Consider the following 25619-nt stretch of genomic DNA (forward strand, 5'->3'; position numbering starts at 1 on the left):
TGCGGGACCGGATCAGACAGTCCTGCAGCAGCCGTGGGAAATGAATCGAGATGGGCCTCACTTGCGGCGTACGACTGCTTACATTGTCGCGGCTGAGTGAGCAGCCAATGAGCTAGTTTTCTCGGTAGGGATGAGACTAATTAACGTGGACTGTGAACTGAATACGAAGCACAGCAGATGCTTAACTACATTCGGCCTTTAGGGAAAATAACTTATAGCTTTGATTTAGATTAACAAAATAATAATGATAAAAAGTTTAGCACTCACTTGATTTAATATTATAAGATTTTGACGGTTATGTAACAATTGCTATATTGGAAGAATACTGGGAAGGATAAGTCAGGGAGAAAAACTTCAAACTTCACTTCAAAACTATTTCTTTACTATTCAACTATTCAAAATGTGAACCATGATGAAACAATCACCGATGACGTTATATGGTCTGCCATGTGTCTGTACCGTGCACATCAAACAATCACAAAGACAGAGCAAAACGCCAGCCAAATTTTAAATTAGAATTGAAAAACATATATATATATATATATATATACATATATATACATATATATATATATATATATATATATACATATATATATATATACATATATATATATATATACATATATATATATATATTTTTTTTTTCAAACATAAGCTATAGCTTACACAAATACCAGTAGGTGAATTTGGGAATCTGGGAATCGACAGGGCTTCACTCTGAATGTTAACAAAAGCGTGCGAACAGTAATGGAGTTCCACAGGGCTGTGTACTCTGACCAATGAGGATTGAGTTGTTAATCAAAGTGGCAAAAGATTAGGGCTACTAAGTACAGCCATGGTTGGAGATCAGCATTTAAAACAAATGACCTTATAGAATGAGCATGGCAGGCTTGTTCCTAGCTTGCAGTGTTTGACGGCGGGAACTACTCATCTCATATGCTTCCGTGTTTACACGTCAATGTGGATATTTGTCGAACTATAAATCACAGAGCTTGCACATTGAAACACAAAGTCTCTCAGTCTCCTGCATTATGAATGCGCTATTTACACAAATCTGCCCCTTCAGGCGTGCGGTTTTGTTTCAGATGTGGAGAGACGGCGCATCGTAAAAGAGTGACACGCACCAATTCTCGAAGAAAGCTGACGAATCCAGAGGAGGTAAAACTCAAGAGAATGATGCAGAGAGCTGATTGATCGCAGGGGAGTCTGGTTGACTCTCAGATTTGTGTCCCTGCGTTTCTTTGCAGCTTCGATGCTGCTGTGACTCATCTGTGGTGCCACAGGTTCAAACCTGATTCACTCATTTGGGCACCATAATGGAAGCACAGAGTCGAGCAACCGTATTAGCTCTTGGATCCAATTGCCTACTGCAGGGAAACTTGATTACCCAAACTCCAAAACAGTACAGCCTGTATCTGTTTTTTTCCGATGATATAGTTTTAAGTATGACTTGATTTTTGCCACAGTCACATACTTGAAACTTAAAAGTTCAGCTTTTCAGTATATCTGCAGTTACATCTCCAAAACACTAGTTGGCAGCGGGATTTTACCAAAATTAGTAAATGATAGCAAGTGTGACAATTCATTGACAAGGAACTTCCATCTGAACGGGCCTATAAAAGGACGGGTGGAATTTGAAAGTGAAAATGGAGTGAGCAAACTAACGTATAGATTTTGGGAGCAACACACTAAAAGCGTTAATATAAACAAATGTGTTAATTGCATCTTAAAGGGTATATTTGATGATTGACATGGATACGGAACATCTAGATAAACATTATGGCAGAAGCCCTTTACTTCCTGATTGTAAAACAGCCACACGTTGGTATCTGTGACTGGTATCGGCTGCCATTGCAACAACCCGCTACGTTGAAATATTGTCCCGATACATCTATCGGTATTTGCCCACCCATGCTCCAAAACATCATTTTCACACCAAACCACATTTTGTTTTGCCCCCATCTGTTTTCACTTAAAAATGGTGTCACTCTGCAGGCTCTCTGCAAGGAATCATCAGCTAAACACTGACATGCACGCATATTTGAAAACAAACACACAAGGAAGAGGACAGCAGTTTCTTTCTACAAAATGGGGCAGGAATTAGAGTCTGGAGGAGAGTGAGCTATCAGTTCACACAGAATACGAGAGAGGGGTTGGTGGTGGGAAGAGGGGGAGGGGGCAGGACGGATACGGGCGAGGGGGGGGGAGGAGCATCAGCAAATTAAAACAACGAGGGGGTGCGAACAAACCTTCGGGCTCAGCGTTCTCTTTGTGGACGGCTTGCTTCAGCGGGCAGCAGAAGATTTCGTGACACTTAGCACGAAACGGGGACCCTTTACTCCTTATATCCGCAGAGTGGATGGAGTCCTGCCGTAACATAATGTACTCCTGGGTACCTGGGGCGGCATCATCCTGGACTGCGGCGATGCCATAACAGAATGAACTGAAGTTAGAAAACTCACCACACACATAGAAAGAAAAACAAAACAACAACAACAGAAAATTTACTGGAGAAAAAAAAACACAGGCTAAGAAAGAGTTCAACCAATGCAGTTTTAAATAAAGCAATGCAGGGGTTATTGATCGATCCCAGCTTGCCTTCATTTTAATATTTGAGCAGATCTTTCAAGGACTAAGGGAGGCCAGCCATTGGTTCCCTGGCGGCTAACCTAAAAATTGAAACCTGCTCGTCAGCAGGTGCCTTTGTTGATGGGCATGTTTTTATTTCATTTCCACAGGCTTGGGCACCAATTTAGTTTGCTGCACGGACCCACTGCCTGTTGATTTGAGCAAAGCATCTTTGCTAATGCTAATGGAAAAACGCATGATCGCTAATGCTTCAAATTTAGTCTAATTAAGTTTTAGTTTAAATTAGTTAAAATTTAGTTTAATTTTGTCTCTTTTTTTAACTATTTGAGTTGTGTTAATGCGAAATGTATTGCCACTTTCTAAGGGATGTTTTGTCAGATATGGTCATTTCCAACTTCACCTGCATACATCAATAATATATATTGTTTACATCAAAATCTACTTTTGACCAATTGAAACCAATTAAAAAAATACTTTTATGTAGTGGATTGAATCTTACATGAAGTGGGATCTCCCCTGCAGCAGTATTCAAAATGTCACACTGAGAATACATAACAAAATATATTTTGGGAGTTGTTTAACAACCCAACTGGAATTTGAAGGGTTTAAAATAAAGACGTAATAGATATTTTATATTGGTAATAAAATTTGTTAGTTAAGAACTTTAGGCAGTGAAATAATCTAAAATGTCCGGATGTGGAACCTAGAAGGACAGTAAATTCAATCAAGGCCTGACAGTTTATAAAAATAAAAAAATAAATAAAAAAGCACATCTAAAATGAAGGGACATAAACAGCAAAATATCCGACTTGAATGTTCATGTTACGGCAGTCATTGAAAACAGGGCTGCAGCAAAAGTTGCAACAAGCTGCAAGGCAAGCGTGCAAACTGCATGGTCAAGTCATTAGTAAGTCGCTAGTTCTCCCCACTTGGACTTCCACACGCATCCCATTTGCAAGCAGGCAGGCAGGTGCAAAAGCATGCACGGGACCCCCAGGTCACACCAGGCAACGATGTCATGCTCACCCATAGTGATGCTAAGCCCTTATTGTACACGCAACATATATGAACCTATGTGTCTAATCCTCTCCAGGGAGGCTGTAAAAAGCCCTGCGTGCTTGCGTGTGTGTTACATCTGTCCTCTTGTGGGCACAGGCCCAGCTTGGCGCCAATCACTGACCCATTTTTGAGCTGTTGGTGGATTAGCAACTAACAAAATCAGGGCAAATAAATGTGGTCCTCTCTTTTTCTAATGGGTTTAAGTGGGCCTCCCTCTGAATGGAAATGACCACTGAGGAACTAAAGAGTCGCCATAACCAACAACAATGCCACATTTCACCTCCATTTACAACACGTATGAATAATGCATTTATTTTCGTACTTGGGAGAGAAAGACTGAAAGAGTTCCTTGTGATACAAGTGATGCAATTTACGTGTTTTTCTATACCCCCCCACCCCACCCCCCCATGATCGTTCACTGAATATTACCTCTATTGATGTTTGTTTGTTTGTTTGTTTGTTTTACACATCTCGGGCTTTGGATCTAATAAAGGCACCTAAGAAAAACTGCAAGGTAAGACTAATACAATTATTGAAAAAAATAAACTCTCCTTATAAATACAATATGTATTTGTCACAAATTATAAACTTAATTATTGTTTGTTCCATCAGTAACAGCATGCAGAGAATTTCTGCTACTTTATCAGAAATAAAATCCCAACAACTTTACATTTGATATTCATCTTACTTTTGATCTTTTTAGGCTAACTACAAAATCATTGAGTTTAAATCACAGCAAGGCACGCATAAAAAAAAAAAGGAACGCCCAATTAAGAGCAACCCAGGCACAAAATTTACTTGCGCTCTCGTCATTAATAATGATGTCAAAAAATGTCTGACAGCTAATGTCAGAAAGAAAGAAGTCCCTAATAAAATCTCAAGTCCTTGCTACAGTGAGAGGAGACCAGTCGATGCTCAATATCAGCATCCTTTATGGGTACACTGTATAAAACATTCACAGACAGATAATCAGGGTTGCACAGGCGAAAACATTTCATCACTTAATCCATTGCACAATAAATCATCTGCATCTCCTGTTCCTCATACAGGCTTCTTAACCCAAAACCTAAATTCTGCACAGGCAGAAGGTCAAAACAAAGTGAGACTACAAAACTTGAATGGAGGTGAGGAAGGACTGAGAATGTTCCATAGTTTCTCCTCCATGTATTTGACCCCATTCAGCTCCAACTGAGTTGCTGGCAGCTGGTAGGTCCGCAGCCATCCATCAAGGTGAACTAATTCTCACACATCTCGCGAATTGATCGGGAAAAAAAAACTCAAATGCAATCTTTCCAGAAACTGGGAACACGTTACTACCACGTCCATAAAAAGCTCAGTAGACATTCAGAATCAAACTCCCTGGTGGACGATTGCTTCAATCTCATTAGCTTGAATTGCAATAGACAACGGAAGTCAATTCGAAAGGTTCCTGGACAAATGTGCCCGTGGACAGAAATCCGAAGCTGGAATTGCACTCGTGCATCTTGTTACGTGAAATGGGAAATGGGCAAAACACGACTCTGTACGGACTGCTCGATACAATATGGTTCAAGTGACAATCATGATTTATTAAGAAGACTGAAATGTACAGTTAAGTTAATAAAAAGGTTTTATGGCAGCGGACAACTTGGAGGTCAGCCAAGATCTTCTGCCTTAACTGTGTTTCATTGCAACCTTGCATTTCTCTCTTGTATCCGGGCACAACCCATCAGCAGGAGGCCTCCGGGGAAGAGCCAGGACAAGTTGGAGAGTCTCTCAGCTGGACTGGAGACATCTCCGGATCCCTTCAGAAAAACTGGATGAAGCGGCTGGGGAAAGTGAAATCTAGTTTGATTTCCCCTGCGACCAGAACAAGCAAACACCAGACAGGAAGGTCCGAGCCAGGATTCAAATCCACACTCACTGATGGCGATGCAAACATGGACGCTCCAATCTCGCTGCCCATCTTGATTCTTGAATCCCTAAACGCAAGTCTCATCAAATCAAGCTTAAGTCCAGCTTGTCTGCACGGACACGTGACGAAGTAGGCTCAAACGAGATGGAGGGTGGCGGCCATCAATTACAGCCCGTCTCCTTCATCTTTTGCCACAGCCTTGATGAAGAGCACATATTGCGATTGACGGATGACGTCGGAGTGCCCGCCATCTCACTCTCGATCAGCACAAGCGCTCTGGAGTGAGCCGTCACCAGGGTTCATTATAGTCGATGATCTACCGGCACCCGCGTTGCTCCTCTGGACCTTCAGCAGACTGCAAAACACATCCTTGCACCTCTGACAGAAATAAATCGCTCTTTAAGGGCGAGCTGAGTCCAAATAGAAGAAGCAGACTTGAGCTATATGTCACTTGGCTTACTGGCTCATTTATTCAAACCTCCCACGTTTGACAGAGAAGGCCTCTACTAGTTTTATTTATTGCCATAGCAGCTCTGATGTGATGGGTGCAAGCAATATTGACGACATGGAGTATAGAGCAAGTGATATGCAATAACTATCCTGCCCGAGAACGCTTGATTGTGTGTAGACAAGGTGTTACGTAAGGGGCCAACGAGAGTTCAAACCTGTCTTATCTTCAAGTGGAGTTCAAGGACGTGTCTTATCAAGTGGAGCCCCGCCGGCGCCACGGGAATGCCTTTCAATTTATAACGTGCAATCGGCTCAATTTACCTAAGTCATGGCTTCTAAGCAGCGGGAACATCCGTCAAGCGCTTGACAAATGGAACTCGCCAAAATAAAATGACAACGCTTGTGCGGTTTACCTAAGTAGGAGAATTAAGTATGGTGTCTTGTGGAATGGTTTTGGTGGAGTGAGGGTCCTCGGGAGAAAGTTGGACAAAAATCTGGTTGCCTGTCACCTTGCCGTTTGTTGTTACGCATAGCGGAGGTGTGATTGATACCAGCGCCTGCTTGCCAAGATGGATGTGATGAAATTGTCATGATGGACACTCATATGAAAGCATATTGATCCGGCATCAGAGAGAGGCCTTAGAGAGAGCCCAATTTGGCACACAGTCACACACAAACACACGCACACACACCAGTTGATGAGTCATAAATGCATGTCATCAGTCTATGAACCTGGTGGATGATGGAAGATGTGTGGGATTGAATTGTAAAACATCACACAAAGGCCCACTCGCAAATGGGACAAAAGTGTGTGTGACATGATTTAAAATAAATAAATTAAAAAAACAACTGTGGATGCATTCAAAGAGGGATTTGACAAATGTGGTGCCAAACATAATGCATGTGACTCTATGAATGATGGCTGCTGTGCTTCGATATTTTCACTCATGCTAATGTGGATAACGGAATTTCAGGTTTTGAATGTATTTCTTTAATACGTATTTAATTCAGTGATTTAGCGCATGGTATATTTGATCAATTTGCCTCAGTTTCATAAGAAATCATTTGCTCCAGGAATTTGTTTTCTGACACACTGCTAAAGGGATGCTTGACTAAAGAGGGTTTAAATATATATATATATATGAATAAATAAATATATATATATATATATATAAATATAAGACAAATAAAATAAAATAAATAAAAATTTATTAAAAATATACAATAAATAATACAATGCTAAATGGGCTTAACTCGTGCCACGTAGAATAAAGAATAATTTTGGGTTTGAAAATCAACCTTGGCCGAAACCTTTCATCGATGTTACACTCAGTTGATGCATGTATTGAATTTTCTCAAATCAGCAAGATGAGAGAACCCAGCCCAGTGACCACTCATGGGTCAAAACATTAAATACACAATCCAGTATGATCCAAATATGACAGATTATTATGTATTGATGACGTCCCGCGATCCCCGTGGGGACTAAGCGGTTCAGAAAATGGATGGATGGATGTATTGATGACGTCAATACCTATTGTCCACAAAAAGCAGCAGAATAGATGGAATGAGATCAACAAAACCTACAGCTTAAGTAAGCAACGTGCAGTGTTGCAAATCCACATCAAAAATCGTATAATGTACCAGTCCTATTTGTACCATTATCGCCGTCTGCTCATCACACAATTATTAAACCACAATGGCTAGCCTGCTGTTGGAGGATAATGTTTATAAATTGCATTCATCAAAGGTTTTTGCAGGGAACATCTGTCATCTTTTTATGCATAAGATGATTAGTGCAGTGACTCCTCCGCACAAAGAACACAACAGCATGGTCACACGTTACCTATAAATAATATTTGCTATTTGGAGGGCGGTGACATTTCTCTCCAAGCGGCTCATTTCTCGCTTCAACGCATATACGTCGGCCGTATGGGCTAATGTTAGATAACCATGAAAGCCAAATGAGTTGCTTTGCATCCCGTTATTAGATTTTGCATGGCGCAGAGAGATTGACAATATTACAAATGAATACATTATACTGTATTAATACAATATTTGCTATGTACATATATTGACACTTGGAATAGAAATTGGGGATGGGCCAATTATCAGATGGACTGATCATCGGGGCTGATATTTGATATTTTGATGCATATTAGCATCGGCTGGCCGATAAGCGATTCGAGAGAACTATTTCATGTTTAGAAGGGTGAACCTATTTAAAAAACAAGCTATATAAACTGAGCTTGTTCATTTTGTGAATCACTAACCGGGTGACACATTACGAGTGGAAAAGAGGCAAACAAACAAACAAAAGCGGTGTCAACGGGTCAATTCCGACCCACGAGTGCCAGCCAGCCTGGCCTCCGTGCAGAATTACATAAAGCATCCAAAGAGTCAAATTATCACCGTTTTTTTTGCCACTCCGAAGACATCATGACAAAAAAGCTCTAGTGCTCTGATTCAGAAGATGAATTGAAAAGCATTTAACAATCACATAGTGGTCTGATATCCTGTTGACACGCTGCCGCTCCTCCGTGTAAACATTTACTACTTCATCAGCCAAGCCATCACAGCTGTTAACACTCATGGACACGCAAACACACACGCACGCAAACACACGCACGCAAACACGTATATGAGAACGATAAAGGGGCGGAGCCATTGGTGGTAATCAGATGCACAGTTCCTTATTATTTAGTCGGAGGAGGCGGATGCTCATTTTCAATACATTTCTTTCCTAAGCTATGTGTTAAACAACTAGAAACAAACTAGAAACGGTTTCAAGTGAAGTGGCAAAATGTGTCAATTGAGTTTATTACAGTGTTTGAGTTGTCACTGCTGTTCTCTCAATAAAAAATGTAAACAACCAAAACAAAACACTGCATTAGGTACACCTGTATAATCTGAGAAAAAATAAATTCTAATACATTTTTGTAGAACTATAGTCTTACAATTTCTTCTGTGTGTGGTGGTCAAATTATGACTCCATGGAAGCCATTCTATAGTTGGAGAGTACATCAAGCAACGAGGGGGGGTGCGGCAGGATTTAGCTCAACGCCGCCACATGAATTATGCAGGTGGCCCATCCAGACATGTTGCTGTGTCTTTCACAAATGCTCGACAGCGCTGTTGATAGTTTACTGTAACAAGAACGAGGCGCAAGGATGGAGAAGCTCCTCGCGTCACCTGATGAGAAAATGTCACATCCAAGTGTGACATTAAAATGAAAATATTTCAATGTGTTTCATTGCTCCCATGCCGGCGCTGCATTTGAAGGAATTTCACATGACACAGAATTTGCTGTCAAGCGCTTCATAGTACACAAGCCCATCTATGAAAATTCAAATTGTTTGGAGAGGACAGAGCTTCGATCATATTTACCGTATTTTCCGCACTATCCGGTGCGCCTTATATATGGACCAATATTGAGCCACCACAGCAGGTGTGTTCAAATATATAGATTTATATATGGACAAAGTTTTAAAATGGGCTGTTTATTGAAGGTGCGCCTTATAATCCGGTGCGCCCTATAGTGCGGAAAATACGGTAGGTCAAATTTGACCGGACATCTGATAGCCAGACTAAAAGTCTGTTCGTATTCCCACCACATTTGCACAGGTTGTGTAAAACTACCCTTTGTGGGTGAATGTGTTCATCCAGGTAAGTATGTGCGGGTATTTTTTAGTCCCCCCCCCCCCAGCTCTGGGCTGGGTTTATGATTCGGTGTTTATCGGGAGGCTGATCAGAGAGATTACATAGGAACTGGTTAAGACAGCTGCTTTACTCAGCGCTATCAAACCACCCACGCACAGCAGACGCTGATGCCTAACAGCACACACACGATACACACACACATATATACACAGACGTGACATGGAAATCTACACTCCTCCAGGGACCTCGAAGCACTTCCATGAGCAATTGGGCGACTAACCCGGGCTGTTGCTAATCGCGATGCTTCTTCAATATAGGTTTGCTTTCACTTGTAGTGCAAATCCCTCATCGACTGACAACCACAATCCATAAGGAACAATATTTGTAGCTGAGTTTTATAATAAACATTTCCATAAAGTCAATTGGCCTTTTTTTATTTTTCATTTTCAGTGGTTTGCATGTTCTTCCCTGTGTTGAAATAAATGGTACATTAAAAATAGGGTGGACCATGCGACTTCTCTCAGCCAATCAGCAAACACAAGGATAGTTAATTGAGAAAAAAAAAAGATCGGTAATGTGGAACTGATTGTTGTTTAATTGCATATTGGAGCGAGTGAGGGGGAAAAATTGAGTGCGCTGCGAGCAGATGGCTGTTAATTCACTATCAACTAGTTTGCTGTGTAAATAAGATTAACATGATGTCAGCTATGGGAAGTTGTGCTACATCCAAGAAAACCTCCACTATGGAAACTCCAGCAGCATTATTCGAATGGCAATGACAAAGACACGGAAAAAAAAAACATCTGAATAGCTATGGAGGGAAGTTTGTGGGAAAACAGTATGTCGTATATTAGGAAGAAAAATATTGGAGTCAAGTATATAAATAGATTACCCTTTATATTCTAGATGGCTTAAAAGCAAAAAAAAAAAAGTACTTAAAAAAAGTAGCCACACAATAATTTAGGACATGTTACGCAATGTTTATTTACTTTCCACATTAATCAGTCGATCTGGCACAAACTACAGCCTCTTCACCCTCCTGACGCATGACTGCACTGCAACCTACAGCGACAACCGTATCGTGAAGTTTGCTGACGACACGACTCTGGTGGGTCTCATCACCAAGGGAGACGAGACTCAATACAGGCTGGAGGTTGACCTTCTGACCACGTGGTGCAGGGACAACAACCTCCTGCTGAACATCGACAAGACCAAGGAGATTGTTGTGGACTTCCGGAAGGGTCACACCCAACACCTGCCGCTGACCATCGACGGTGCTGTGGTGGAGAGAGTGAGCAGCGCCGAGTTCCTGGGGGTGCACATCAGTGAGGATCTCTCCTGGTCCACCAACACCGCATCACTGGCAAAGAAAGCCCAGCGCCGCCTGTACTTCCTGCGGAAACTCAGGCGAGCGAGCGCTCCTCCGGCCGTCATGACTGCATTTTACCGCGGCACCATTGAGAGCGTCCTCTCCAGCTGTATTGCTGTTTGGGGTGGCGGCTGCACTGACTACAACTTGAAGGCCCTGCAGCGCATAGTGAACACGGCTGGTAAGATTGCTGGTGCTTCACTCCCCTCCTTGAAGGACATTTACACCTCCCATCTCACCCGCAAGGCGACCACGATTGTGAGTGATGTGAGTCACCCCGCTCACTCTTTGCTCGAGCTTCTGCCCTCTGGGAAGAGGTACAGAAGCCTGCGCTCCCGCACCACCAGACTCTCAAACAGCTTCATACTCCAGGCTGTTAGGATCCTGAACTCGCTCCCCCGTTCTGCGTAGCGTCCTGTACTTTTACTGTCTGTACTGTCTGTATGCACACTGGCTCTTATTTGTTGTGTTATCTGTTTATTTATTATTTATTATTACTCTTATTATTTATTGTTTGTGCCTTTTCGTTTATGATGTTTTTTACTTTTGCGCTATGGTTGCTGGCTCCGTTTTGCTCCTCTTATTTATTGTGTTATCTGTTTATTTATTATTTATTCATCACTCTTACTATTGATTGTTTGAATTTTTGCCTTCTTGTTTTTATATTGTGTCGCGTACTTGTATGTCTATCGTGTTATGTGTCTCGTCACCGTGGGATAGAGAAAAACTTAATTTCGGTCTCTTTGTGTGTTGTGACGTGGAGAGATTGACAATAAAGCTGACTTTGACTTTGATGATTCAAAATGTTGGCCCCAATCAAATATTAGCTTTGGTGAGAAAAAGGAAACCACTTGAGACTGATTAACCATCAAGATATGTGGTGAAATCAGCTCCCAAATTGTTTTAGTAACCAAAGCAGCACATTACCCCGCGGGGCCTTTCCAGAGATAGCGTAGGTCAGTGGGTCACAGTGTCATATATGGCTCTGGTTTCTGTTCTGATTGGATCAATTTATTAAGGCAAAGTTCACATATCCCAGGAGTAAAATCTCACGGCACAACACCGCATATGTATTTTGGTGGGATTTCGGTGAAAATGATGCGTATATTACATAATGACATTTTTATTGTTACCAGGTACTGGCAATTCATTATCAGCTTCCAGGTCCAAACAATGAAAGCAAAATAATTAAAACCAAGTCAAATGAAAGAATAAAATAAGTTAATTAGTGTTGAGCGAGAAAACTGATTGTCAACTGGTCCTCACCAGGAGCACCAGAAAACGCCGGCCTGGGGGGGCATCAGGACAAACTTTGTGGAAAGATGTTCTTTTTGGTTGAAAGCGTTCATTTTTTTTTCAGCCACCTGTTTTGTCCTAATGAGAGCCCAAGTCTCTCCGCTTGACTCCAATTAGTTTGGAACGGCCTTCTCTTTAATTGACAACCCATTGAGTCAACAGGATTAAAGCATGAAGACTTTTTTAGGGGAAAATAAATGAGGATTTTCAGACCACTTAAGTGAAACTACGTAATTTCCCACTACACAACTGATTCCTCACGTCACGTTAATATGATTGGAAAACTGCTCAACGATTTCATGCGTCTTTCAGCGTCTGCACGGAGCGATTACTAAAGCTGCAGCACGTGCACGACTGAACCACAAGGGAGCGAACCGCTTGCTCTGTGTCGCCGATAATCACCATGACGACATCGACAAAAGCAACGCCGCAACGTTGCCAAAATGAAGCGCTTTGTTCCCGCGGGACGCCGGCGAGTTAGTGCTCCGCTCAATACAGGTTTAATAGATTATATACAAGTATAACAATCCTACATTAATTGCGACATGATCTTGTTATCTGTCTGTGTTGTCAAGTTGGATCTAAGTGGGCCTCACCTATGTAGTCATTAATGTCAAAGAGATGTCACACACTTTTTTCTTTTGGAGAGAAGTCAATGGATCTATTGAACCTTCGTGGGTAATTTCAGTACTAGCCTAGAATGCACTACAAGCTTTAGGAATTGACTTGGCTCGACTTTGTCTAGACTTTTGGGTAAACACATCAAATCATAAATGGAAAAATAGTTGCTTCTCTTCAGGAGAAATATTTCCCAATGACATATTGCGAGTGCTCAATATTTGAAGGTCACGTGCTGCAGCAATGTGTTGGCTCAATCACCGGCTGTGCACTTATTCGCAATACCTTTAAAACACTGAGAAAATAAAGTGCTAATGGCACACATCAAATATTATTGCTCATTAATATGCTACCTCTTAAAATGTTAAAACTCGTCCAGCTTTTGAATTTAAAGTATGGCTTACTGCTTGTACAGTCACTCGTACTAGTCACCTTGTACCCACAAGGGGTGGGCTCTTAACAAGAAAGCTGCAGCTGCAAGACACTGGAGATAAATGCCACAATTGCTTGAGAGGCAACACGCAGTCTTCATTTCCGTACGCAATCATTGCATTGCCACAAGGCCAGATGTCCCATTCAGCTGAGACGAAGCGGTGCTAAGAATAAACCCAAGACAGCATGCAAACGCAAACAGGGACTGTGGCATCTGAAATCAGGTCGCGACACTCGGGCTGATCCGTAGCAGCACTTGTTAACGAGTCAAAAAGATGCCCTCATCCATGTCACCGTTCATAGAAGCGACACAGCCCAGCTGAAATCAATGCCATCCGCTGGTAGGTCAAAAGTATTGACAAAATAGATGTGTTGTTCTTTTTGAAGTTCAAAGAATTTTGATTGCTAGGAATCATTCATTTGCTTACCTATTGATTCCTTTTACAGTTCAAACGAGTCATGACGTAACACGCAAGAAGGGTATTTTGGTTTCAGAACCTTTCTAATGAGTCAATACAATCGTGTGAAACGTCCAAAATGGTCCTCGTGCAATCCTATTGTTATTTTCATTTTTCATTTATGACCCTTACCCTAACCTCAACCCAAACCCTAACATGAGTCTACCGACAAAGCTAACACTGGCTTGTAAACGTGATCGGATCGCCTCTGTCTGTCATCGAAATGATTCAGATAGACCCTCGTGGCCGTGTAACCCCAATGACGTTTTTCGGCTTGCTTTATCATGCCTTCGCCAGCACCTCAGAGGTCCTGTGCAGCCCTCGCACTGCAGCCAAACTAAAACTTCCCAACCAAACCATTCTCTCCATCCGCCCCCATGCCTTGGAGTTTAACACGTCGGCCTGCCCCTTGACTCGACTTGTAAACGAGGATTTGGACTCATGAAAGAGCAGGAGTGTGAAAATGCCACTCCAAGGCCGAGTGCGTGATGACAGCTTAGCTAGCAAGCGAGCAAGCAATCAAAGCCTCAAATGAAAGGCAACTCAACAGCTGACCACAAGCAGGGGGCTGACAAGTAGGATTGATGTCAGGGTGCGGCAGGTGGAGGTTTACTATGGGTCAGGGGGGGACTCTGTTAGCTGATGACATGGTAGCAATTAGGCTTCTGACCTTGGAAAAGCAGTAATTCATAGACATAGTTGGGTACTGAGCATGTGAGACTCAGGGTGAGCTACCCTGCAATGCACTCATGGCAGTGACTCTGGTTAAAGTACGAGTACTGATTCAACTCCCAAATTTAAACCCATTCACTGTCATCGATGCTTATATTCGTTAACTGAAATCTGAAACCAAATGCCTCTTCCGTACATATTTGTCAAGTATGTAACATTTTGAACTGGCTAGCATTAATGTTAAATGAGCTAATATTAAAAGAACCAATTCATCTCACTTTGATGTGCTTTTCAACATCAGAATTTGGTTTTGGGCTAGCAAACATTGCATTCTTCTTGTAGCTGACATCAATCAACACCCCCCCAATTAAGCCAACGGATGGTGAATATCTCTTGCCGATATCAGGATCGGACTTTGCCTTTCTCTTTTGAAGTATTTTTTGCTTTGCTACTTCGCTTGTAGTGATCGCAAATCAAGTGGCCATAGTAATGGTCTTTGGGACCAAGCCCATATCCCAAAGAGGTCTTGGTGACCTTTTGTGACCTCGAACGAACCCTGATGAAAAAAACAACATTTGCAACACACGCAAAGCCTAAGAAAGATGGGCTTTGCTCTCTCAGTAACCCTTACAACTCTTCTCCACCGCAACCCGGTGTCATGGCTCATAAATAATGCAAGGACTCATGCAGCTAGACCTTATAAATGAGGCTGGCTCAGTCAGAACCATACGACCTTTACGTATAACTCAGGCGGTTGAGAGCTATGGCTTTCTCGCATAACGTAACCAATGGCACTCCGGTTGCTAGCCACTGAGGGGTAAGGAAGTGGCAATCCACTTTGGTAGAGACATTATATATATATATACACACATATATGACATATATATGTCAGGGTTTTCCAAAACTATCTTGATCATATGATTATGTTGGAATGTATGTAACCAGTAATAAATAACCTTGGTAGATTAGTTTTATGCTTATGTTGGTGTGTAACCAGTAATAAATAACCTAGCTTGTTCCATCCTACACAATGTCGTAAAACATCCCCTGCTCTGCTAATCTAGAGGTCAAGGGCTTTTTAACTTGTCTATTCAGTCTACTGTCACCCCCACCCTTTTTCTCTTAAGATGCTCTTGTGGGAAGCGAGAGTCAGACGTCATTCGATCATTGCTGTACGCACAGTGACGAATGGACTCTCCGCCTGCAGGTGCCCAAAAAGACTTAACTGTCTCCCATGTGGTTCTTGCAAAATAAGTTAGAGTATATACATATACATATATATATATATACACACATTTGTTTAAAAAAATGTTTTTATTATTAATAATAATAACCGACACCCCCAAATATAACTGACGTTACACCTTCAAAGAACCGTCTCCTCCATTCAAATAATAATGATGATGATGATAATAATAATATAAATTTAATACATTTGTTTGGGTGTGTCAAATCTTGGTTTAGGTGGATCTAAATCTGAGCCAGTTCTGGGTCTGTCTGTCTGTCTGCATGTCTGTCCATCTGTCCGTTGACTGGCTGGCCTTGCTCTGCTCTGCTTTTCCAGTCGCTACCCGGAGGCCCTGTTATTTTGGGAGCTCAGCTGAGAGCAGATGACAACATCACAGATATTTAAGCTGCTTACAGTTCTTCAAGCACTCCCACTGTGCCCTGGGATCCACACCCCGATGTTGTTCATATCATTTTCGTTTGTCACAATAAGAAAATGCTGAAAGAATGCAAAATTTGTGTTGAGGTTATTGACATGTTTTGTTGTTTAAAGTGCTAGGACACCAAAAACGTTCTTTTGAATTAGCCGGCCCATTTATCGGTTACTATCGGCCTTAAAAAGAAAAGCCTTATTACAAAGCGTAGCAAATTAAGTAGACTTCCTCGATCCTCGACATAATTCACACAACTAATAGTCGATGTAAAAAGTGTAAGCCTCAACTGACCGAGCGGCTCTGCTTTATCACACAAATCCAAGTAATGTTTGTCATCATTTGTGGCCCGCGCCGCACTCTTGACAAGCCACCCGATGCAAACGGCTCAGTATAAACCTCGGGCCGACTCCATTACGACCTCGTTGGCCACCGAGGCGATGTCACAACTTGACATTGTGAATTATAAGTATTGCTGAGCCAGGGAGCAGAGCATTTTAGCAGAGTGTTAACTTTGAGAGGCAAAGTAGACAGGCGCAATGATTTTAAGCCTTTCTTGAAAATCAAAAAAATGCTGGAGTGCATCGCAGGTAATGACGCAGAGGAAACTCAGCGAGGAAAAAAGACATGTATTGAATTTCGTTGTTACTGTTGAGGGAAAAATCCATGATCATCAATGACACGCTGCACAAATCGCATTCATGCTTTTGTCACCATGATGGAATATTTCATCACACTGCTGGCTGCTCACAAGAAAGCATTTTCAATCATTTCCGCAGTATGCGGGGAAAGTTAATACTGAATGACGTCCCGAATGTTCCTTCATACATGAACAAGTCTCGATAGGCACAAGGTGATGTTTGAGGACCAACACACAAGACTGACCTGAGCATAATCCGTCCACGTTATACTTGTAGCAGCTCGAGTCTGCCCCTCACACACACACACAAACAAACACACCCCAGATGGGAAATGCATTCGTTCAAGATGAACACCAATGAGGGAGGGTGTGTTTTTACACTGTCGCAAATACACACCCTTCAAACCAAAGGCTCTGATTTCGCTCACACAACCTGGTCCAAAAAGTCATTTCAGGTAAGAACATGTTCAGATAATGAGACAGTGGTGCTTGTTCTGTTGCGTGACCAGGCCCGTAACTTCATTTAGAATATCAAGTCGATGTTCCTTATTGCAATGAATTGAAATTCCTGCCAGTTGATGTTTTGATTAGTCAACTGAAATGATGGAACCTTGCCTGTGAAATTCAAGCTTAAGTATAATAATAAACATTCGAGCAGATGACAGTGTTGTATTATTTCGGATTTAATATCATAACAGCTTTTTTATTAACGACAAAGATTAGGGGATAAATTCAGTGTTACTTTTTTTTTTTTAATTAATTTATTCAATCAACTTTTGTAAAAGCAAAACGGAAACACTAGGTCCAGACTTTTTCCAGCGAAAGTAGAAACCGTTCCACAGTGCTTCTAATCGAGCTAGCTTCCAGGAACTCGTGAATAGCAGTAAGGAGTGGTGAGTCAGCAATGCAAATTTAGGAAAAAGTAGTAATGCAGTTCAGAGCACAAGCCATCGCTTATGGGCAAGTTTATTGCAAACTGCTCCTCTTTGAGGTTTTCTTTACCTCTAAATCAAAGGACTAAAAGTTTCAGCGAATCTCAACAGAATGACGCCTATAAAGCAGCCAGACAACTTTGCATTAACAAGCAGGAGCAACTGCATGAATATCCGCCACCATCGGGCCATTCTTCTTCCGTTTGTCGCCTTTTATCCCTCCTCCTTCAATCGTGGCGCTGCGACCCGAGCGCTCATTAACCGCCAGGCAGCGGCGGGCTTTGCAAAGACAAACGCCTCAATTAGACGCTGCCTAGTTGTAATAAGTTCAGAGCCAAACAGTTTTGAAAGGGGAGGCTCAAAACATACCAACAGCAACACGGCAATTAAATGCCTGCTGCATTTGGATTTCGGTTAATGAGGCCATACGTCTGGATTGTCATTCTGGTATAATGACATGCTGCGGGATTTCTTCAACACTGGCTACATGGGCAAATCTAACCTCGTTTCTTTTGTTTTGTTAACTCGAGTTAGGTGATTCAAATTATAAATGTATGGCTGTGATGGATGCGTTTGCTTCATATTGATCCAGATTACCAAGCCTGTTTGTGTGGGGGCCATTTGGAGTAAAAACTAGAAACAAAGCAAGCACATTATCTGTTACACCCATCGATAGAGAGGAAACACTTTGTGATGGAATGGAAAATACTTATGCACATGCGAACCTCTAAAATGGAACACCCTAAATAAAGGTCGTATGGTTTGGAGTCCATCCAGAAGAAAAAAAAAAACGGGAAAAATGTGTTGCTTAAAAGGTTACCACATTTTGCATTGTGTCTTAGCACGAAGCTAGCAGACCGCTTTAAGGCAAAGTTATGTGGTTTACTTGAATACACGCTGTGTATTTCGCTTTTATTTGTAAATGTATCGTAAACTTGAGACTACAAGCCTCTTTTTGGATGATTTGTTCAATAATTTCATGACGCCAATCCGCTGCTTGCTTGGATGGATGAATGGATGGATGGAATTTCCATGATTTCCTATGGGGAAATTCAAATCAAATGCCAGGATGTATTGCGCTTAACTTTAGAGATTCCACTGTCAGCTTTTTTTTTTTTTTTTTTCTCACCTGAGGAGAAATTAGGATGAACGAGAGCTGGAGAAGCCATCATAAATTTCAGCAAGAGCTACGGCCCTTTTCTCATCACCCAGCTGTCTCCCTCCGCTCCAAGATCGATAAGGTGAAATTTACGCCCCACACATTTTTCGAACACATCTTTCATTCATTTGTTTGCAGTCAGTGGATAATTATTGTCTGATTATTAAGGTCTGGCCTGACCACTTGAGATAATGTTTGTAAGATTACAGGTCGGAGAGTGATTTTCAAAAGCTGCCCTTTTGTAGCAAAACGTCCAAAAAAGGATTGATTTCGACGTTCTTGTTGCACTGCATCCTACTGATGGTTGTTTCTAATATTTTGCCTGTCTTGTGTCGCCTAACAAATTGATCAAAATCTGTGCATGACTCGAAATATTTCATAAAACATGCCTCAAAGCACAAATGATAAATAATAAGCTCCCTAAAAGCCATGCTCCTTTGATTGCTTTGAGTGTTATTGTGCCGTCAAGAGAGCTGAAAAACAATTAAAACACGTCACCCGGTTATTCGCATGATTGCTTGAAATTAATTGCAATTGTCCTCTGTTCACCTTAAAAGGACATTTACACTTACTCTGATCACAAAAGACAATAAATTTGCTATGAAAGGAAGGTTTCTCAATGACACTTGATACAAGTGACTCGTCTTCTACAAAGCTAATTTGACAGAATGCTGTCGTGCAGCAGGCGGGACCTTCTTGTTAACATGTTGCCGTGTGTCAGTATCAGAAGTTTTGGTTCCTTACATGACGTGGGATTTTACTGTTCCTGTGTTACTGATCATTTTAAAAATACTCATAAAGTCAAGTGGAATTAGTAAATGTCTCGGATTTTGTAGAAAACACAGTTAACAGCTTGCAATACATTTTTTTAATGATTTACTACTTTGGAATGGTGGTGTTAAAATATTTATTTGTACAACAATTTGACTGTTATTTACATTAACATATAAGGCAAAAATATTGGGAAAAAAATTGACACATTTTTTTAGTTTTTTGTAAAACAAATGAAATGTAGTCTTTTTTTTTGCTTGATCGGTTATCAGAATTTCATTCTGATAGATATCAGAATCTGCTTCAAAGAAGAAGAAAAAAATCCAACTGAGGCCCTAAACTGAGGAGAGAAGCAATCTTCTGAAGTCCAATGCAAGTATTTTGTACATTCTCCAACTATATTCTTATGAGAAGACTTTTCTCTCAGTTGCATGGTTTTACTGCTAGCACACGTTAATTTATTTAATTCCAGCATAGGTCAGGTAGAGGCAGCAGGATTTAAAGTATATCCATCCCAGTTAGCCTACACGCTATTTTGGGGGGTAGTGAAAAAAGGTGAAATGCCAGATACTCCACAAGACCTTCTGCGTGTGTGTGTGCGTGCGTGTGTATATTTATTAAGGTTGTGATGCTGCAGCCAAGACAGGATGGAGACCTGCAGCCAAACAGAAGTCCGGTACAATAAGTCACACTGAGCCCGAGTTGCCATCTGTCCCTCAAAGATTTTACAGCACTGAGCATACACCCACACACACACACACTGAATAACTTCACAGTTGTCAGTACCAGCTAACGCAAAACCTGCCCACAACCCATTTTACAATTTGCGAGTGAACACATGTATAAAAGTGAAATCAATATTTGTGCGTAATATTGTAGGGCTAAGTCACATTTGTGAATATTGCATCAAAGCTGAGCTGACGTTCTTTTTTTTATTTTTTTTTTTTATGGGCGCTACGTGTCGGTGGACAGGCAAGACTATACCGGTGTTCAAATACTTGTGCTGGGGGGGCTGATGAACAACATTTTTGTAGTAGTTGACATTCATTTTTAAGTTACCAATTTGCTATCGACACAACTATTTGCCATCGGCCCCTTCTGATGAGCTCCAACCCCAAAAATCGAGTTTGTGTGACTACTTTTGCCAAGATAAGGCTTCAGACATGTTCCCCATGTTTAGTTTCTTCATAACACATAAAGCAAAGAAAACCAAACACAAAGTCGTTCAAAAGGTGACAGTGACCTGTCAAGACACAAATAGAAACCGTTTTACACCCTCACGAGGAAAGAGGCACCTAAGTGTATCTATTAAGCGACTATGATGACTAATTGCGGCACAAGTGCCAGGACAGCCTCCACACCTTCTGCTCAAACCAACCTAAAGACCAACTTGCATAAAGACGTGTCTGAAATTCACTTGCGTGAGCATACTGGCAATATAAGGAATCATAGTACCTTTTATTATTCATGCCGCCAAGTGAATATGCGATTTCAAGTGCATTAAGACATTTCATTGTGTGGTATAGTGTCACCTTGATTTAAATTGAATTCATTCCATGACCAAGTTTGGAACTCAATTTATTGGAATATTAAATGAATTTCTCCAGCTGGAATACGGTTAAATGGAGTGCTGATGTAATTTTTGTGCTGATGTCATGGAGCACATCATCAATAGTCAGAACGTATTGTAACGCCATTGCTGAACTTGAAATCGCTTTATTGAACAAAAAGGTAAGAAAATATACAATTATACACAAGCTGATGGTGGCTTCAACTCGTGCCAGTCACTCAATACATTAGCCAATTAGCAGCTGGCTAATTTACTGGCGCCCACGTCACTCACCAAGCCAAGCCCCGCCTTTTAAAGCCATACACACTGAACATTTTTTCCTGGTGACTCAATGAGTGAATGGGATAGTCAGTGGAATACTTGATTCTAAAAATAGAATGTTTTTAAGATACTTGGGATTTGTTTTCGATGTAATTAGAAATTAAGAGCAAAAACATTTGAAAATAAGCGCAAGAAGCACTTGTAACACGCTCCTCCCAATTTCTCGTTTCGACATAAATATATCATATCACGGCCTTTGTATCATCCAACTGACAGTTGACAAATGGAAAACAGCCAAAGTAATAAATCAATATGAGGGCAATGGACGGTGACTATTGACCGATCAGTGCCGAGACGCCTGGCCGATCGTCTTTATTGATAGAATCATCTTTCTGACAGTGTCCCATAAGTCGACGCAATGGTGACATTTAAGCAGATGATCAAGTCATTATTTTACATACGATGTTTTCATCTTGCCCTTTATGCAAAGTAAACTCTACCACCGGGAAACTCGAGCAAGACAAATTGGAATCGGCAGCGAATCATCGTTTCCGTTCAATCGTCGCCGCGTGATATCAACGCACGAAAAGTAAATAAGCTCATACGAATAAAAGCAATTACAGACACATCATCGGCTCAGCTTCAATGGTGAGAGAAAGCAATCTGACACACACAGTAGATTGGAAAAGTCAACACACCCTTCTTCAAATGCCATGTTCTGGAGATAAAAAAAAAAAATGGAACCAACCGTTAATGTATAACATCAAAAATCAAATCTTTTGGGTGTGAAAATAAAGAGCAGCTGAGATAATGCTATTGCACAAGTGTCCATACCCTCTCATAACTGGGTGTGCGGCTGTTGTCGGAATGAATCTTTCACATTTGAATCCATTTTAAATGGAATCACACAGCTGCCACTCTCTTGGAGCTCACATCAATTTCAGATTTTCAAGTAGGCTACTTTTATTATTATTTGTTGCAGAAACCTGAAGGTAACGTTGACAAGTATCCTACACATACACACTTAGAACAATGCAAGTCTGAACTGTGAGGCAAGCGTTGTAACCAGCAAGTGTGTCATCAAATGAGGAAACGGAAGAATTTGAAGATTGTCCCCGTCTTAATTTCCCATGCCAACCTTTAACTCAAGCCAAAGCGCTTTCTTGTCATTGGGTGCAACCTTTCCATTTGGCCTGAAGCGCCGTTCATCTTCTTTATGCTTGTCACTTGCGCTGTTATAGATTAATGTTAGATCACTGGCTGCCAACTCTCACTCTCGCCCTTTCACTTCCCCACATCTCGCCCCCCCTCCTCCAAATGGCCCCATACTGCAGTGTGGGCACTGAACTTTATGATAAGTAGTCCACGTGTGTAAATTTTGCAGAAATTGACTGGATTCGACTTCATAGAGTTTAGACAACATTATGTGGGGGAGTGAGCTATATATCAAAAATTGCTTTCCAGATGGTCCGAAGATTTTTATTTTATTTTACAGGCTATTGATTTATCTGGAGGATCGTCAGCCAAGGTGGGCCTGCCACTGAAGGAAGAAGATCCATCCATTTCTATACTGCTTCGACTCATTAGGTTCACAGGTTATCTGAAGATGATTCCAGGTGACCTTTGGGCGAGATGCAGGGCACACCCAAGACTGGTAGCTTGCCAATGCAAAGGCATTTACATTCATGATCTCACCTATGCATAATCTTCAATGAGCTCAGCATGGACCTTTTCTGGAATGTGGCAGCGGGAAAAGCCACGCAACACGCAAAATCATTTATGAAGGTCTAAGCCGAGCTAAAACGCGTCACCTCTCAGAACTGTCTCTCGCTACAACTCAATACCCCGATGGTGACCCCTAAGTCAAGCCCTTGTAATATTTAGTCACAGCACGGGCCACATGTAGCCCACGTGCCGCCAGTTGCCCACCGCTGCTCTATGTGACTTCAGATTTTGGTGCCAAGTCTCAGCGTTTTCCCTACGTCGGGGTTAATACAAGTTCATGTCAGAGTCATAAGAGAATGAAACCACCCCAGAGGACAGCTCACTTACAGCTGCTCTCCCACCTTTTATTCCTAATCAAGCGTGTCTCTCCATGCGGAAGGCGTCTCTCGGGTGTTTGCGTGATGCCGCGGTTGCCGTGGCAGCATTTCATTATGTAAATGAGGTCTCCCTGATGAGAAGCAGGCAGGCGCGGCCGTGATGTTCAGCCTTCTCTAGACTCAGTCAAATTAGCTTCAGGGACCAGTGAAGGATCGCTGCTATATTTAGCCATCATGCGCACAATGTAGCGCTTCGGCGTTCTTTCAAACGTTCCTCAAATAGAAAGCGTCGCCACGGTGCACAAGGAGACGGCATATGTCTGCGTTTTATTTGAGAGGTTGCTATCTAATACCTCCGGGTTCTATATGCTGGGATTCCAATCCTTGTGCCTGTTCATCTTTCATCCTCTATCCTTTGAATATATCGCCAGGGTAGCATTAGCTTTCCATCTTTCCTTCTTCTCATCAACGCCGAATGGCTTAGCTTTCCCAGCAGAATGGTACTTTCCGCTCTATATCATCTTCCGTATTATACTTCAAGAAGAAGAGTTCTGGCCACTTTCAGACATTAAGACACAAATTTACTCGCAGGTGTCAAATTAGCTACCGTTCTTTCTTGCGTCTTGGCGCCAGATTGTGTACAGTAAAAAGAAAAATGTTTTTATATTGAGCTTTTCTACAAATGTCAGTAATTGCTTTTGCAGCGTCCCTTTTTTCATCCTCTCATCAGCCGTAATTTGTGGCTTTCTCGACTAATCAGTCTAGCGACTGCGTCCACGTGTCCGTCCTAATGAAGCGCCCTCTCTGAGTGAGCGCCCCGCAGATCGATGCACTCAATAGTATTAACCTCAAAGGAGCGTGGCATCCTCGCTCAAGGTTTAAGGGTCACTTAGCACCTTAATTAATGAACAGCTTTTCAAATTGCTTGCTCTTGGTCAGCATTGCATCTTCGTATCTGACAAATGTCAGGGCGGTTTTGTACATTCTTTTTTTTATTCACCAATTTGACTTTGCAGGAGGATCACTGAGTTAGTCACGGATGGTATGAACACAATCTGCTCCTGGTTAAGAATATTCCCCAACTTTGTCTTGACGCCCGCCTGGCTCGTTCACTTTTAGGCGGTAACCCGTGTTTATTAGCCCCCCCGGTCTCGCCCTGTCGCCTCGCTTTCCGTCTTTGCCTTAATCCCCTTTATAGTTTTCCCCAACTTTAATTAGTTCATGTCCGCAGCAACTATTAATCCTGGCTGGGATTTAAAATGTAGAAATCAGCATGCTGTAAAACCTGACTGGAACATGCTGGAAGCGTGACACCTTGACTGAGGAATATTTGTCCCGAGAACATCCATACACTCTTTAAACCACAATCATTGCACATGACATCATTCCGATTGCTCTCTGTCGTGTGGAGGTGGTCTCCTTATGGTTTCAGCATTAAGGCTCACGTCGATCACCGTGCCGTCGCATCCCACATGAACAACAGCAATAAAAAAACATTCTCCGCCGATTGCGTTACGTTTTGCAATCAATATTTCAACTGAGGCAAATGTGATGAAATAGTCTTAACCGGGTTACGTCCATGAAAAATAAACCCACGCCACTTTATTTCCAAGAGTGCAGAAAGATGATTTCTGAAAACAAGATTGAGTATTCTTAAAACTGAGATGTACAAGATGGATGAAAACCTTTTCGACAAGGTCACTCTGGCCAGTGAGAAAATAGATGCCAACTACTCAAAGGCACTTTTTGCTGAAGTCATCGTTTTTTAGGAGATATTAAGGCAGTAATGTCCTCACATATCCATCCTTGTCCATTAAAGTGCTGAGCCAAGTTGGCTTTCAGGTATTAGCATTGCAGAGAAACGGGTCAGCGATCGGAGCAATTTCTCGTTCGTTCAAGCCAACGCATCATTATTCTTCCTGGTGGTATGCGACATCACCATCACCGCAATTACGAAGATTATATTTACACGGGATTACCTCCAGTTGCACCACTGTGTTCATTTCTAAAACTAACATTTTCAGTTTTCCAAAATCCGTTACCTATCTGGAGTTCGAGACAAAGCTATTATTTGGAATGAGATGGC

At 41.7% G+C, this 25619-nt stretch overlaps 1 protein-coding gene across 4 annotated transcripts in view; it reads right to left on the reverse strand.

The window, feature by feature from the left end:
* Window positions 1-25619, reverse strand: part of fgf13a (fibroblast growth factor 13a) — a 59604-nt gene that overhangs the window by 27422 nt on the left and 6563 nt on the right. For 2 of the 4 annotated variants that reach the window (XM_061288342.1, XM_061288332.1), the window contains exon 3: window positions 2253-2420. The exons of 1 other annotated variant lie outside the window; for it this stretch is intronic. In XM_061288342.1, the coding sequence (XP_061144326.1) occupies window positions 2253-2420 (168 nt within the window). Of the gene's footprint in view, window positions 1-2252; window positions 2421-17043; window positions 17183-25619 lie in introns of those variants that run through there. One more of the 4 variants, XM_061288350.1, reaches the window with a different exon arrangement.

This window comes from Syngnathus typhle, linkage group LG1 (assembly GCF_033458585.1).
Source record: "Syngnathus typhle isolate RoL2023-S1 ecotype Sweden linkage group LG1, RoL_Styp_1.0, whole genome shotgun sequence".
NCBI classification, from domain to species: Eukaryota; Metazoa; Chordata; class Actinopteri; order Syngnathiformes; family Syngnathidae; genus Syngnathus; species Syngnathus typhle.